The sequence below is a fragment of the Astatotilapia calliptera genome, chromosome 7 (assembly GCF_900246225.1).
Source record: "Astatotilapia calliptera chromosome 7, fAstCal1.2, whole genome shotgun sequence".
NCBI lineage: Eukaryota > Metazoa > Chordata > Actinopteri > Cichliformes > Cichlidae > Astatotilapia > Astatotilapia calliptera.
In genome coordinates this window covers 60,259,250-60,274,804 of record NC_039308.1, presented here as the reverse complement: position 1 = coordinate 60,274,804, position 15,555 = coordinate 60,259,250, and the positions used below count along the sequence as shown (strand labels likewise).

The following is a 15,555-nucleotide window of genomic DNA, read 5'->3' as shown; positions in this document are numbered from 1 at the left end:
ATGTCCAATTAGTTTTTGAAGGCACACAGCACTGAAACATAACCAAAAATGTCTTTACAGAAGGATGGCGATATTATTTATCTTTACCCTACACCTCAATGTGTATTCTTATTGTGTCGTAAAACTATCTGGTCACTACCTCTGGTATGCAATTCACATCAGTGACAACTTTAACAATGTCATCCAGCGGCAGCAGGGAATTGCATTTCAGCTCAGTGTAGACGTTCTTTCCCTCGGTACAGGCAGCCAGCAGCTCCACGAGTGTGTTATGATACGCCAGAGCTCCATACTCATCGGCCCGCTCCCGCTCAGAACCCATCATTTGCAACAACACCTGGAAAGACGAGCGGTCGTTGTAGAACACCAGCACGTCCTCACCAGCGTTCACCAGCTGGAAACGCAAACAGAGAACCCAAGAAGAAGAAAGGTTTAAGGAAGAGTCTCGCACACCGGCATTCATTTAAAAGTAAGCATCAAAAAAAGCCTTTCAATTTATAATTGATTCTTTGTGTAGTGCGCAAGTATTCTCATCTTCTCAAGTTCAGTGAAAACCAAACATGAAATGTTATGATTAGTAATAACAATCTGTCACATGTTAAATTTAAATAACCAGTTAGATGAGTGGCTGCAGTTATTAAGAAAAATACATGATAACTGATTTGGAGAACTTCCACATGAGTGTTTCCTGTTCATAAGATTATTTTTTCCCATTTTTCACACAAAAAACAAACAATAAAAACAAACCTCTGTCATGACTTTGTCCTGACATTTCTTTACATATTTTGTATCAGCCTTCACAATGGTTTGCAAAAACTTGAGGTACTGAACATGTCTTCCGTGCGTTTCGATGCAGTGGACAAAATGATGGACCACCCGCTCACTGATCTCATTGCACAGCTGGTAGTTGTTCATAAAGATGTGGCGCATCGTCTCAGCTTCCAGCAGCTGGAGAAAAGCAAAAGTTGTGAAGATGATAACGTTCACTTAAACGGCACACTGAATCATTCATCAAAAGAAACCATACGGCTGTCGCACTACTAGAAAGAGGGCACCCAAAGGTATGCCAGCATGAGAAAAAGTGGAGGATAGTCATGTCTACACACCCCTGGAGTGAGGAAGAGGTTCAGCTGTTTATGTAGGAGAACTTGATTCTGATGGTTTCCTTTGCAAAAGTTTTGGAGAAATGTATGTGCCAGGGTCATGATGTCATTCATCTTGTCATCACTCTGTGAGAACATGGCACCGGGGAAATAAAAGATGATTAGAGAATCAGGAAGACATCCAGTAACTATGTTGCACACAGAGTGAAGCAGAAAATCATTGAACTGGCTGTTGTGTACACGGCTTACCTTCTCATAAGGGATCTGCAGCAGGTCCAGCACCACTGTATGAGCTCCCATGTTCTTCAGCAGCCTCTGCTGCTGCACGCGACTCTTCTTGTTGCCGTAACACAGCTTACTGAGCCGCAGCAGGATCTATAGATGAGACCCACAAATTTTTTTCTCAGATGCACAAGAGCCCAACAGACATTTTACAGGAACACACTTGAGATAAGGATGTGCAGCGCACCTCTTTTACTATTTTATAGTTGTTTGCCTTGTTACCGTCAATCTGAGGTTTACTTTCCCCATCCTGCACTGGGCTCAGAACAGCCTCCTGAGAGAGACATGAGACATGTGAAAACAGTTGTGCTCAATGTCCACTTTAAAACAGGTCTGTTTTTAATATGAAACAATCTTATCCCATCTCAGTGAGTTATTAAAGTGTGTTCAAAGACTTCCAGCACTCACGGAGATGCTCTAAAAATAACAGTAAAAATAAAAATTTGTCACACACAAGTGCCTAAATGCAGTTCCCTGTGAAGTCAGACATTTTTTACTAATTAAGCTAACAGAACAGTTGGACTTTTTCATTAGCTGTGAAGAAAAAACAACAATCATCGAAACCATTTACAGTGCAGAAGAATTACTGATGGCCCATTTAACACAAACAGTAATTTCTGAGAGAGCTGAAAATGTCATATCCAATTCTAAAACGTTACTTTTAGATGTTGCTTCTAGATGCTTTACTTTTAAATACGAGCACAGCACCTCAGTGTTTGGCTCTTTGGCCATCTTGGCAGCAAGTTCTTCACCGGTGTAGACTACACTCTTCTCCACCCACAGCTCTGACTTCTCAACGGTCAGACGCAGCTGGTCCAGATCCGACTTGATCTGCTTGTAGTTCTCTACATCCTGCTCTGACACGAGCAGCTGCACCTAAGACACACATGCGCACAATGAAGAGTCAGTCAGGGATATTCCTAAAATATGTATAACCAAAAGAAATTTCTATCTTCTAATAAGTCTCTGTGTACCACTTTGGAGTCAAACTGGCTCTGAGGCAGTTTTTTTTTCATCTGAGGAATCTCTTAGTGATGCATTTTAGAGCTGTTGGCTCTTTAGAGAACACTCCTCCTCCAAACTGATTACATCAACCAGTACTGAAAAAAATAATCGCTTAACTCAGAAAGTGCAACTGCTTTGTTGTTACCTGTTTGAAGGCCTCCAGCACCTCAGATCTCTGACTGAAGTGTTTAAAGAGGAGCTGCAGAGACCCAGATACCAGTGGGGGGTAATCTTGCATGATGAGATAGATCAGAACCTTCAAAAATGTCCGGCCATCCTCACCGTCCAGCTCCACCGCGCTCCACTCAGAGCTGAAGTCAGAGCTGTGCATATTTAAATTTTAATTTGCTTTATCTGAATGTTTGAAAGCATATTAAAAAACACTGGCATACATTTCCTGTCTGTCTCTACTGTCAATCTAATAAAGGCATAAATGCCCTAACAAATCATGCGGAGTCAATAAATAGGCACATGTTCACCTACCTTTCTACAAACATGCTCTCTGCTTTTTGTACAATCTCATCTATGTCAGGTTCACAAGCTGAAGACAAAAATAAAATGAAAGAAAAAGTGACGTGAGCAGACTGCAGTAATCAACACAGGATAATGTAATAAATAACTTTTCTGCATTTGCACGGTAAGAGAGGAAAGTCTCACGTGTTATTGGAGGCACATCGGCCAAAGACATCGAGCTGTCAGTTAAGGCCCTGTCCCCAAACGCTTTCTTGTAGATCGACAGTAAGTATGTGATCCTGTAATCCAACCTCACACTCAAGATGAACTGTCAGAAAAAAACAAAGTTCACAAAAAAAGTGTCAAGCACTGGAAAAAGAAAATGCAGCAGTGATGGTAAGCAGAACATATAGAAGTGCCACTGACTTGCAGGATCTCGATGATCTTTAGTTTTGTGTCCATCACCATCAAATCCTCATTTTCAGGCAGGAAGAGCACCTTCCCATAGCGTAGAGAAGGAGGAGAGTCAGGGAGGATGTGTGGCACACCTCGACTCATCACCATCTGAGTCATCATTTCACCAACACCGTGGATCGTTCGCAGGACATTGTTGCCTAAAGAAAATAAGATTTATACATGTCTCATTATGTGTTTGTGTGTGTCAAGTCAATTGAAGTTAGATTACGTTCATTAAAAGCTAGGAAAGTCAAGAGAAATAAAATGCTACACAGCTATGAAAAAGTATTTGCCTCTTCTTGATTTCTTAGTGTTTTCAGCATATTTGTCACATTTCACATCATAAAACTTTAAGCTATCCAAACCTACCTGCCCCATGTGAAAAAGTAATGAATAATAAATGAATTACTTTTTCACATATAGTCACATTAATGACAAATCATGAATCATGAATTAACTGTGATAAACCCCTTTTTTTTTTTGGCAGGTATCGCAAACACTTGATTGCAGCTCTTGTTGCAAAGAGTGGCAAAACCAGTTATTAGGCTTAGGTGGCAATTGCTTTTTCACACAGGGCAGGTGGGTTTGGATATCTTTTTCTCCACTCAGTTAATTAAAATCATAATTTAAAAACTGCATTTTCTATTTAAACTGGTTATCTTTGTTTGATTTTACAAGTTGTTTAAAATATAAGGGGTGACAGATATTCTGAAAACCTATGAAAAAAGGAAAGGGGCAAAAACTTTTTCACAGCATCGTAGATGACCCAGATGTTTCTCCAGCTGAAGAAAAGTTAATATATAGTTAGTGTTTTCATGTCATTAAACCTCAACACCATTTGTATCTACCAGTCTGTTCACCAATCTTAAAAGTTTTAATTTTTGTTTAAATTCTATCTGCATTGCATGAGCAGATCTGTCATTTCCTCTGTTCTCTGCATTTTTTAAATTTAGATTAAAAAAAAATTCAAAGACACACATACAGTAATTTAAACACATAACTGCACTAACCGCCAGCCTCTGGGCCTTTGCTGAGCTTGTTCAAGGGGCTGGCCGGGTACTGGACAAAATCCAAGATGGACAGCAGAGTGCGCGTGAGGCGCAGCAACTCACTAAAGCTATAAAAACCAAAGTAAACCAGATTTCGAGCCAGGTTCACCACCTGAAAGAGAAATCAAACATGATCCATCATTAAAACAACCCAATAAAACCAGTAAATGAAAAAAAAAACATGCCAAAGTTATATCTGAAGTTTTGTTTATCCTACCTCCAATGTGAGTTCATTCTTAGCTTTTTCCTCAAAAGGATGAGCCTGGTTTAGCACATCCTTAAGATATTCTTCCACAAACTCCATAGTTGGAGCAAACTTCTTCTTCATTTCCTCCGTTGAGCTGTCAGTTGACTCATACTCAAACCTGTTGAAGCCATTAAAATCTACATGTAGTCACTCACAAATTGTACTTGTAAACACATATAACCCAACACGTAGATGCTCACTCATTAATGTTGATCTTGGAGGGGATCTCGGTCCAGAGGCGGGCATAGCGCACAGGAACCACGGACTCCTGTGGGTCACGATCCACATGCATATGCAACATGAGGCGGCAAAAGGAGGCTCTGAGGTTGTAGGGCAGGCAGTCGTCATACATGCACCGCAGGAGCAGATCCACAGATAGCTGACTGGAGATCTGGTTGATGGCTAGGTACTGTCGGTCCAGACACATTTTAGCAAACAGGTTTAACTGGTATCTGTGGAGTAGAAGAAGAAATTGTCAGAAAAAGGGGAAAATGGTTTCTGTGCACGCATTTGTGGAACTGAATGTTAAAGAGACCTGTAGTAGGTAATGATCTCGGCATCACACTTGTGGCTGGCCTTAGCATCCTGGGCCATGTGGCGGATGGATTTGCCATGAGGCTCCTTGTTGCTGTCGATCCAATAGAGCCAAACCTCCTCCTCCTCCCCCTCTTCTTGTATCAGAGAGGACTCCAGGTTGCTGGACTCTATGTTTGAGATTAGTCTTGGAAGGATAAAGGAGCGAGTGAGACATTAAGTAGTAGCTAGAAAAACTGCTCACTTTACACACTGATGTAGAGCTGCTGCTGCTGAAAATATACATTTCACAAGAGGTAGATGCTCTGGAGGAAACGGCAGTCTCGCACGCTGTGCAAAGGCATCACATATTGGAATTTTTTTTTTTTTTTAATGGTTCGGGACATTTTAAAATATAACAATCACCAGGTGTGACTCACTTGGTCTGGATGAGGATATCTGCATTGGAAGGATTCAGCATGAATTTACAGATAAGCTCTTGTGTGATGGGGATGGCCGTCTTGTTGGACACACAAAGATCAGACAAATAGTCCAGAAATCTGTGCAAAGCAGAGCAGACATGAAATGCCGAGGTTTGTTCAAATATATATTTACATTTAAGATTAACCAGTATATATAAAAATAGAAGAAATAAAAGATATCAAGTAAGTAAGCAGCAGCTGGAAGAAAGATTTGAACTAATTTAACACTTTTCCAGCATTTTTTTCCCTCCATGTAATTGTTCCCTGGGGTTGTCTAATATTTGGGAGGTCTGCTTGACTGACCTGGGTTCTCTGTTGCGCCTCAGCAGGTTGACAAAGGTCTCAATCTCTCTGGCTGTAATGTGTTTTTCCAGCAGCTTGCGGTTGTTGTGCACCAGTGCAGTGATCGTGTCTTCAGCCAGAATCTCATACCCGATCTGAGACTGCATGATTGTGAATTTTTTGGCTATATATTCCTGCATGAGGAAACAAACATGCGTTTATCAGCACTCGTAATGCAGAACGTGGTGAAATAAAAGTGTGTGTGTGTATATATGTGTGTGGGTGAGACTCACCAAAGGACTTTTGTTTTATTAAAATAAATAATAATAAATAAAAAACTGGATTTGCAATAAAATTAAAGAAGGGAATGTTTTCATACATTTTGCTGTTTTGATCATCATAGCACAATTGTTGACTGAATGTTGCCATGTATTTTTCTTTTTGAGACCTACTACTTCGATTGGGACCATTAACACATCAGTTGGGGTCCCCAATAGATTTTTTCAGACCATCTGGCAGAATCTATACTGGTTTCAGTCAAAAGCCACCTCTATCCTTAGCTACCTCACATCTTATTGACACTGTTAATGACCCTGATGACAACTCAATGAAAACTCAATATCAGCTTGTATGGAGGCCAGGGAACAACTTTCCTGGCCTGAAAAAAAAAATAAAATAAAATAAATCAACAAAGTGCCAGAGACTTTGTTGCTACATGATTTTATTATTTTATTATTTTCCCCGCACTGGTTAGCTGATCAAACCCAAAAACAGCAACTTATATACAGCATGACAACATACTTGGTTCTTGCGATAGTCCTGTTGGGAGTGGCGTAGGATCCTGTAGCACAGGCTGAACATATACTTGTAGTGAGCATAGCGCTGGTCTCCCAGTTCCTCCAACCTTAGCATTGGCCCGTCGCCACTATCTGTAAATGAAGCCTTCAGGATGCCAAATATCTAGACAAGCAAAAACCACAATGCACTGATAAAGAACGGAACACAAAATGTTTTTATTGTAATTTAGCTGTATCATTCGTTGCAGTAGACTTTTGCACCGGGGCCTTTTTTAATACTTAGTACCAATCAGCACCTGTGTTTACATATTCCTGACCTGGGCAAGGATGTTTTGTTCCCGCATGAGTTTCTGCCGCTCCCGGTTGGGCGTGGATGTGACCACAGACAGAACGTCCTCTCCGTTGTTGGGCACCACACACACAAAGTAAACCAGGTCCTCCAAAAGCTTAGTCACAAACCTGAAATATGCACGAATGAAATATTACATCAGAACATGAAGTACGCACATCATCTGGTGTTACGTGTGTCGCGGTGCTTGCTTTTCTATACCTCCTCTCATTTTGAGTAATACTGGCGTTGAAACACTTCTTCACAGTGGACTCCAAGACTTTGTTTGCATCATTAGCAAAGTCCAAGTCTCTGACCTCTGATAGGGGAACAGACACAATGGCGAACGCTTCTTTGTCCTCTTTAGTAGAACAGGTGCCAATCTATTGTGACAGCCAAAAAAATATGTTAAGTAATCTATCCAGGGTTAGCGCGAGTGTGTGAGTGTGGCCATATTCAGACCTTGAGCATAACTGGACGCTCCTCATCTGCATCAATGGGGACGTTGGTGCTGGTCACCCAGGTGTTGGTGCACAGGTGTCTAAGTCTTACATAGGAGTTTCTGAGGAAGGACAATTTATTCACAGCATGAATGTCAGTTAATTATTTATCTGCGGTAAAATAATTAAAAGTGATCCATCCAGTAAAGTCAATTAACCTACATCCATTCTTAAATTGTTATTTTTAGCAGCAGCAAGACTTTGGGATACTGAAAGTCACAAATTCCCATTACAAAGCTAAAATTTCTGTTTTTTAACAGCTATTCCAACTTTTACTCCAATGGTTTGTGATTGATTTTTTTTTTTACAATTTACAGACATTAACCTAGAATGTGTTCCACTTATTGTGAACTGGAATAACCTTTAATAACGCTGTTTTACTCCATCCCCCATGAGTCACTATAATTATTACTAACAACAAAATTTAAGTAATCTCAAGAAAAAGGGTCAGAAGTTAGAATTAGAAATGGAAGATTTTCTGACATGAGCTACTGTGAGCCTCCTGTGGAAGTTAAAGCTGTGACCTATTTTCTTTAGCGTTGCCTCGCGTGGGAATAACTGACCTGGGCACGAGACAGTCGGCACGCTGCAGAGTGGTGGCATCCAGCTCAAACAGAGATGAAATGTCATTCCCATGAGGAACAGAAACCAAGGTGAAAGCAATCCTTTCTGCTGCTTGATTCTTCTTCTTCGAGTACACAATATCGGTCTCATTCTGAAGCGTACACACGCACATACACACCCACAAAAACAAAGGAAGTAAACATTTGTGTGTGCAGTTTAAAAGCTTATATGGCACAGGCAAGTTACTCGTCAGTCAGAGTCTGTTTCAACTATCAGACTCAACACAGCACAGCAAGCGCAGAGTCGATGCTGGTTTAACTTGAGAAAAAAAAGAATCTCTCTGCAGAGCTCGGCTACGCAAATGGGTCAATTGAAGAAAGTCGTACAGAGTGCAACTCATTAATACACAGGTTAACGGGGCTATTGTGCAAATTATCCTCCTGAACCATTGCATCAAAATGCTTATTTTTGTTGCTCAAACGTCTAAAAGTCAAAAGAAAATTGACTGAAAAGTTTTAAACTTTTAGTGACTCAAATTGTTCAAGTTTTTTTGGTTTGCTTGTTTTTTGGGTTAATGCTAGTTCCAGCTACTCATGATTGCTTTTAAATACAGCATGTAATATTGCATACATACAGTGGAGTTGCACAGGAAAGAAAAATAATTAACAGGCTAACAGGCTCTGGATCGGACTGGTAACTCTCAAGTGTATTGAGTGACTTCATGTATGTAAATCACGATGTTCTCCAAAAGTTGATTTTGTTCATCTGGACGTAGCGTTTTGTGGGAGAAACGTTTCGTCACTCATCCAAGTGACTTCTTCAGTCTCAGCTGACTGCAGGTTTCCCCAAATCTTATAAACAGTACATTTGCACAATGACTGAAACCAGCCCACTGAAGGAACAATGGGCTGGGAGGTCAGTTCCTTAATCTGAAGAAGTCACTTGGATGAGTGACGAAACGTTTCTCCCACAAAACGCTACGTCCGGATGAACTGAATCAACTTTTGGAGATTTACCTACCTGGATGATTGAGCATGCATCAAATCACAATGTTATTTTTATCCTGCTTTCCTGCACTTTCCTATTTTTTCTACACTTCACTACCATTCAAAGTCATTATCCTTAACTAGTACTTCTTTCAGTTGCTCCTTTTTTAGGGGTCGCCACAGTGGATCATTTGCCTCCATATCACAACATCTCTAGCATCCTCCTCTGTTACACCAACCCTTTGCATGTCTTGCTTCACTACATCCATGAACCTCCTCTTTTCCTCTTGCCTGGCAGCTCCATATTCATCTCAGCGTCACCTCTGTAACCAGACCCGCCCCTCCAAAATACTAATTTCTAATCCTCTTACTCCCGTTCATCACCAGAGGAAAAAATCTTAGCATTTTTAAGTCTACTACCTCATGCTCAGCCTCCTGTTTTTTTGTTAGTGTCACATCTCTAAGTCATACATCATAGCAGGTCTCACTATATGTTGAAAACCTTCCCTTTCACTATCCTTCTGTCACAAATCTCCCTGTACACTTATTTCCACCTTTTCACCCTCCTCCGCACCCTTTTCTTCACCTCTCTTGTTCGCTGTAATTTCAGGAATTTAAACTAATCCACCTTCACTACTTCCACTCCTCAAATCTTTATCATTCCCTTATCTCCCCCCATCTCATTCACACCCATGTGTTTCATTCCTCTTCTCGCCAGTGCATTCCTCCACCTGCTACATACTCCGACTGCAGCTCACGTCCTCTGCAAACATAGTTCACTGGGAACCTAAATTAAACGAAAACCTAAAGTGCGAGTGCAAAAAAGGTAGTCTGGTTTTGTGAAAATAGCGATGAGAAAAAACAAATCAATGACAGTAATTCAGATTATTTCAATAAAAAAAATCTTCTTTTCTGTAGCTGCACTCAAAAAAACTTCGGATTACAAGATTAAACAGAAAGTTTGATTCAAGCGTTTCGTTGACTCTACAATTTTTCCACCCATGTAAAAACTTTTGATTGATCTGATAAACAGTTTAGCACTGAAGGCAGTAAAAAACTTTTTGTTGTTCTCCTCATGTGCAATCTAGCAAATCTACCAACATCCCAAGGCAATAATTCAAATTGTACTCGCATACCCAATGGAAAAAAGATCCAGTACATCCGGCTGCACAGTAAATATTCAGCCACGCTGAAATAAAATTGTAAGTATTGGCTCTGCACTGACATACCTAGTGTCAAGTTGTTGTGTTTTTCCATGCATACACCTAAATAAGACCTAATGTTGATTAATTGAGTACAAATTACACCGAAAACACAAAGAGCCGGGACTTCTCCGTGTGTTGTGTCAGACACTGCAGTACTTAGGCTCCTAAAGAGCGCAGATACTGCAGATAATGGTGAGGGTTAATTTCTCCCACTGTTCTCTGCATGTCAATGGGAAGCTCCCCGGAGCTGCCTCCATGCCTCAGCTTCTCCATCCTCCCACTCTCCTCCTCCCCTCCTCCACCTCCCCCTCCGCTCTGCTAGTGACTCACCCCACCAGCTTAGCACAGCCGAGTGGAGCAGAGCAGACAGCACGTCTGCCTCCCCTCCATCCCCTCTCGCAGGGCACCCCCACACACCCAGACGTTATGTAAGGAGCCCCCCGTGTGTCTGAAATTCAGCATGTGCATGAGAAAGTGTGCGAGACTGAGAGAGTTGGTGTGCATGCTCCTTGCATTGCCAGAATACAAATGTGCAAGCTCGCTAAGAGCTGAAAGAAATGTCTAGATATAGATTTGGAGTTTGGCAGAGTTTGTGTGTGTGCGAGAGAGAAAGAGAGAAAGGAGCTGGTGGTATTGCATAACCAAATAATGGGGAGACAGAGAAGTTTGAAGTTGCAACGCATTTACCTTAAAAACACAGTTTGAAGTTTCTCTCGTGTTAATTAACTCGTCTTATTTCAGTTGAATTTAGAAAAAAGAACAAGAATTAAACGTGCTCTAAAATTCATTAATACTGACAGTGCCTTAGTATTAAGAATATATAAGCAAAATTAAAGTAAGCCACAGTCTGATGTCAAGGGGGTGTGATAATACATGTAAATCAGCTTGTTTACCTGATTCACATCTCCTTTGGTCTCCACAGTTTTGGGTATGAATTCAGGGTTTACCTGCAGAGAGACGATGACCCGTCAGTGGCCTCAGATCTAGAAAGCTCTGATGACAGAGTCATTATCATCATCAACACCTAAAACAATCTATTCAACAGCAACGCACGGGTGATAGTGGGCATAACAATGGGAACACTGCCACCTACAGCACATCATCTAAAATCCTCTTCAGCTGTGCTCACTCAAAACTGAAAAGCAGGTGCACTCAGCTTGAACAATAAACACCATATGATTATTAATGTCAGCTGATTTTTAAAAGCAGGTAACATAAAAAAAACCTCAGCTGCCAGGTAATTTCCAGTCGCCAGGTGTTTGAAGCGGAAGAGACTGTTCCACTGTCCAGCTCCGCTCCGACAGGGGTCATAGTGCACAACCTGACATAAGGACACAAAATAAGAAGCTTTAGTTGTTTTTTTTTTTTATCAGAGATTAGCATGTTTTCAACAGTATCACTCCAAAGAATGTATTTCAGTGTCCAGCAGTTGAGAGGAGCTTTAATTATCTTGCTCACAGCTTGTATGTGAATTAGAGTACTGCACATATATTTAGACATATATCTGCACATTTAAAAAAAAAAAAAAAAAAAAAAGACAGCTGGTGTAAAAGCATTGAGATTAATTCGCTGAATGTAACACCGTGCGGTTACATGACCTGGAAGATTATGAACTAAAAGTCACACTGGCATAAATGCCTTGATTTTAAAGCTTTTGGTACGCCAACATCATTTTGCACCGCAGTATCAGAATGAGTCAGCGTCATCTCTTACACACTGGCAAGAACACAAGAATATTTTGTTTTCCGCAGACTGTTGCAACAACATGTCAGACACTGATACAGTAAGAGAAGTACATCCTGGCACAAACAGAGGGACAACAGGAACTTCAACTAACTGCAAGCTGATAAAGAGGAACATGCAGCACAACAGACGGGTTTATACAGAACTAAAGACGAGCACATGTCTTACATAAAGGGGAAATAATGTCATAAAGTCATGATTGAATGATCTTTTTTCATGGCAATTTTAATATCTGCTTATCCAAATTGTGCTGAGCACAGTTTACAAGTCAGGATTTTACTCTGTTAAAGCCGTGCCTGGCAGTTACTTAGAAGGAGAAACTGCCCCCTGAACGCCAAGTTACCCCGGGGCTGAATTTCCCAAACATACTACGGTCACATCTTCAGTCTGTTCTATGCTTTACCTCAATCTCCCACAGAGCCTTGGAGCTGGTAGCAGAGGTGGCAGACTGCCGCAGTGTGGTCCTGAGAAAAACGTACTGATGATCCTTGTACTCGTCACAGGTTAGAAACTTCTCCTGCTCAGCATGAAACAACCTCACAACGTCTCCCTGACAGAGGACAGCAAACAAAAACATGAGTGCTACATAGCAGAAAACTGCATGTTACACATTTTAAGACGCATATAATGAATGTGGTTCCATTAAAAATAATGGCTAACAAGAATATAAAGAAAGAGGGGAGGAGACGGGGGAGAAAAAAAAAAGCATACTCCTTTTAGGACATCGTCCCTGTAGTCACTAAACTTCATGAACAAGGTGACTTTCCAGCTGGTGTTGCAGTTAACAGCATTGACCTAGGGCATGCACACAAGTAGAAGACAATCGGATAAATAAGAGTCATCTGCCGAAATCACTATGATGATATAGTAATAATGTGACATCCTCCTTTTAATACCCAAGTGTGCCTCCTGATGAAAAACAATCCAAGTGCACTAGTCTCACCTCTTTGCAGCCAAGGTTATCCAAAAGCTCAATGTTACTGGCGTGAAGCGGCTGTCCGGCGTTCACTGGCATCAGCACCACTTTGTCTCCAACCACCACCTTGAAACCAATAGAACAGTCAAATTACAAAAAGAGACCCTGTTTTGTCAATTTCTTGCAGTTTTCCAATAGCTTAACAGGAAAGTAAGAATGCATCCATGCAAAGGGTTTTTCAAACATCCCCATTTTTTTTTCTGGTCAAGGGTGCAGCAGCAAAACAGGCTGGGCTTCACTTGAGAGAGTGGTCGAGCCGTTCACAGCAAACAGATTTATTCATACCATGGCCAGAGGATGTGAATGCAGCATTCAAAAGACACGAGGACTTAAAAGTGCACTTCCCTTTGCTTACTTAACACATGCTTTCTAGTTCATAAAATAGAAAGCTGTAACAGACTCTACACGGTCAACTGTTTCTCCTCTTAAGCATCCACACACAAGCACGCTGTGGTATCAGAAACAGGTGGCCTGTGCTGTTCTGGAGTATTTGACAATATTTCAGCAGTGGCAAACAGCAGATAAAAAGCAAACCAGCTGACTAGATTTTTAACCTCAACCTGACAGTCTACGTGCATTCGAAATGGTGTTGCATCCATGCTTTTCCACAGTATTTTGTGTCAGACCTAACACATGTACACACATCATGCACAATCAGAAGCAATACCTTTAACCATAGGATGCTAAAGCCAAAGGAGAAGGACAAAATCAGAAATGTTACTTGAACAGGACAAACAATGAACTGACAGTCTAGACAGAGGGAATGTCAAGTTTTTGTACAGTACTTCATGTCTACAAAGAGCTGATGCCAAGGAGACAGAAACCTACATTGTCTCCTTCGCTGCGGAGCTTCCAGAAGGGCTGAATATAGAACCAGGAGCCCTCATTTCCAGCCGGGTCCAAAGAAACCCGCATGGCATTCTTCTCAAGCAAAGCAGGGAGTCGCTTATTCACCGTCAGGTACTTATTACTCTTTATGTGCAGGAGCTGAGACAGAAAAATTAGGCAGTTTAGACACTGGGAGAGCAGTGGAGGAGGATGTATTCAGACCATTTATCTATCATTGTTGGGGGGGGGAATGAGTGTGAAGAAAAAAGACATATGATTCAGAAGAAAGAAAAACCCAGAAAATGCTAAAACCATGAAATATTTAACATTTTTGCTCAACAAATCTAAGTTATAATCTGAATAATCATCTGGCAAAATGTGTATACTGCAGGTGCAATTTCTGATGATGCTTCAGAGAACAGTGCTGCTTTAGGTCTGCCATCTCGTCTTTTTGTCCTCCACCCTGCACACCACGCTGATATTAGATTCAACTAAAGAAAAGTGGACAAATGATGTGTTTTTGAGAGCCTGCAAGTAACAAGGTGCCTTCATAGGTCTGTGTGTGTTAACAATAAGCAAAAACATTCCTCTGAAAATGCTCAGGTACAAGGACTGGACTGAATGAGCCATCCGCTCATTTGTAGGATATACGAGCTACTCCACTATGTTATTTAATTTGACTTCATTTGGAGACATTTCCTGAATTCACTGAACAAACGAGGTTCTAAATTAGCCCGTGCTTTGAGTCAATACAGACAAATTGCTTATCCATAAGGCGAGTTAACTAAGGTAAGGGAACAATGGCCGGTACCTTTCACAACAGCAGTTAAATGTGTGGTTTCCCAATCCAACCATGCAGGCAAGAGTTCAGCAATGAGTGAAATCAAATACCAGCATTGTTTTTTAGAAACCTGCCTGAGGTGTCAGGGGTTAGATGACAGTAACAGAAGCTGGGTAAACAATAAAACAAAATGTAGGCTCAGCACACAACAGAGTGTAACACCATAGTTTAAGAGATTATCTCTACCTGGATAACACTGCTGTACTTGACAACTTCTCCAAGAAGTTTCTTGTTCTCTGAATCGTTCTGCTTCTGCTCCAGTTCTGCTGCATGCTGCGTAACGAAGCAGACGATTGTTAAAAAGGTATTACATACACATCCTTCCTCATTCCACATTTTGTTTACAAACGGAAAGGTTGTCCACACAAGATCAACGACCAACCCTACGCTACCATTTTTTAAAAAATATGCTGGATGGTCATAATAAACTGAAGTATGCTCTCTTAACCTCTCTGCTCTGCTTCGTGTGTCACTGGTCAAGCAGAGGAGCAACGGAAAGAAAATAGTTCAACTGACAGCAAAACACAGTAGAGGCTCTCACGCTGAGGTCTAAAGAAAAATTGTATTTTACAGTTAAATTAGCAAAGTGATGTTAAACTCAATAATGATGTTGGCTTACTCATAACACATTGCGTCTTATCCTCACGTTGACAAATAAAGCTTAATAATTTAACACTCGGAGTCCAGATATCTGTACTAGATGGAAAAACTGGATTGGTGCATCCCTGATTTAAACTGTAATTAGGCATAAATTCATGCATAATTGCTTCCCGATTGTCATTTGAGCTCATGTGCCCAACGGCGGTTCAGAGTACCCGGTCTTCTCGGCGTCCCTGGTTTGAGTTCTTGAAAGTACCCCTGCTGAGGGACTTCATTGCTTACATGGGCAACAACAGTGTGACCTAGAGGGCTGTGACT

General features: G+C 41.1%; 1 protein-coding gene across 1 annotated transcript in view; it reads right to left on the bottom strand.

Annotated features, from left to right (window-relative positions):
* The window catches only part of itpr2 (inositol 1,4,5-trisphosphate receptor, type 2), a 67,393-nt gene that overhangs the window by 46,335 nt on the left and 5,503 nt on the right, over positions 1-15,555 (bottom strand). The window contains exons 4-31 of the mRNA XM_026176310.1: positions 14,824-14,910; positions 13,797-13,955; positions 12,936-13,034; positions 12,704-12,787; positions 12,396-12,542; positions 11,475-11,570; positions 11,143-11,196; positions 8,058-8,209; positions 7,457-7,556; positions 7,217-7,377; positions 6,984-7,125; positions 6,671-6,829; positions 5,891-6,063; positions 5,546-5,665; positions 5,128-5,313; positions 4,793-5,044; positions 4,563-4,710; positions 4,307-4,457; positions 3,267-3,454; positions 3,045-3,168; positions 2,871-2,928; positions 2,533-2,710; positions 2,091-2,258; positions 1,570-1,656; positions 1,350-1,475; positions 1,104-1,226; positions 745-945; positions 140-391 (exon numbers count right to left, since the gene is read on the bottom strand). Coding sequence (XP_026032095.1) covers positions 140-391; positions 745-945; positions 1,104-1,226; positions 1,350-1,475; positions 1,570-1,656; positions 2,091-2,258; positions 2,533-2,710; positions 2,871-2,928; positions 3,045-3,168; positions 3,267-3,454; positions 4,307-4,457; positions 4,563-4,710; positions 4,793-5,044; positions 5,128-5,313; positions 5,546-5,665; positions 5,891-6,063; positions 6,671-6,829; positions 6,984-7,125; positions 7,217-7,377; positions 7,457-7,556; positions 8,058-8,209; positions 11,143-11,196; positions 11,475-11,570; positions 12,396-12,542; positions 12,704-12,787; positions 12,936-13,034; positions 13,797-13,955; positions 14,824-14,910 — 3,975 coding nt within the window. The remainder of the gene's footprint in view (positions 1-139; positions 392-744; positions 946-1,103; positions 1,227-1,349; positions 1,476-1,569; positions 1,657-2,090; positions 2,259-2,532; positions 2,711-2,870; positions 2,929-3,044; positions 3,169-3,266; positions 3,455-4,306; positions 4,458-4,562; positions 4,711-4,792; positions 5,045-5,127; positions 5,314-5,545; positions 5,666-5,890; positions 6,064-6,670; positions 6,830-6,983; positions 7,126-7,216; positions 7,378-7,456; positions 7,557-8,057; positions 8,210-11,142; positions 11,197-11,474; positions 11,571-12,395; positions 12,543-12,703; positions 12,788-12,935; positions 13,035-13,796; positions 13,956-14,823; positions 14,911-15,555) is intronic.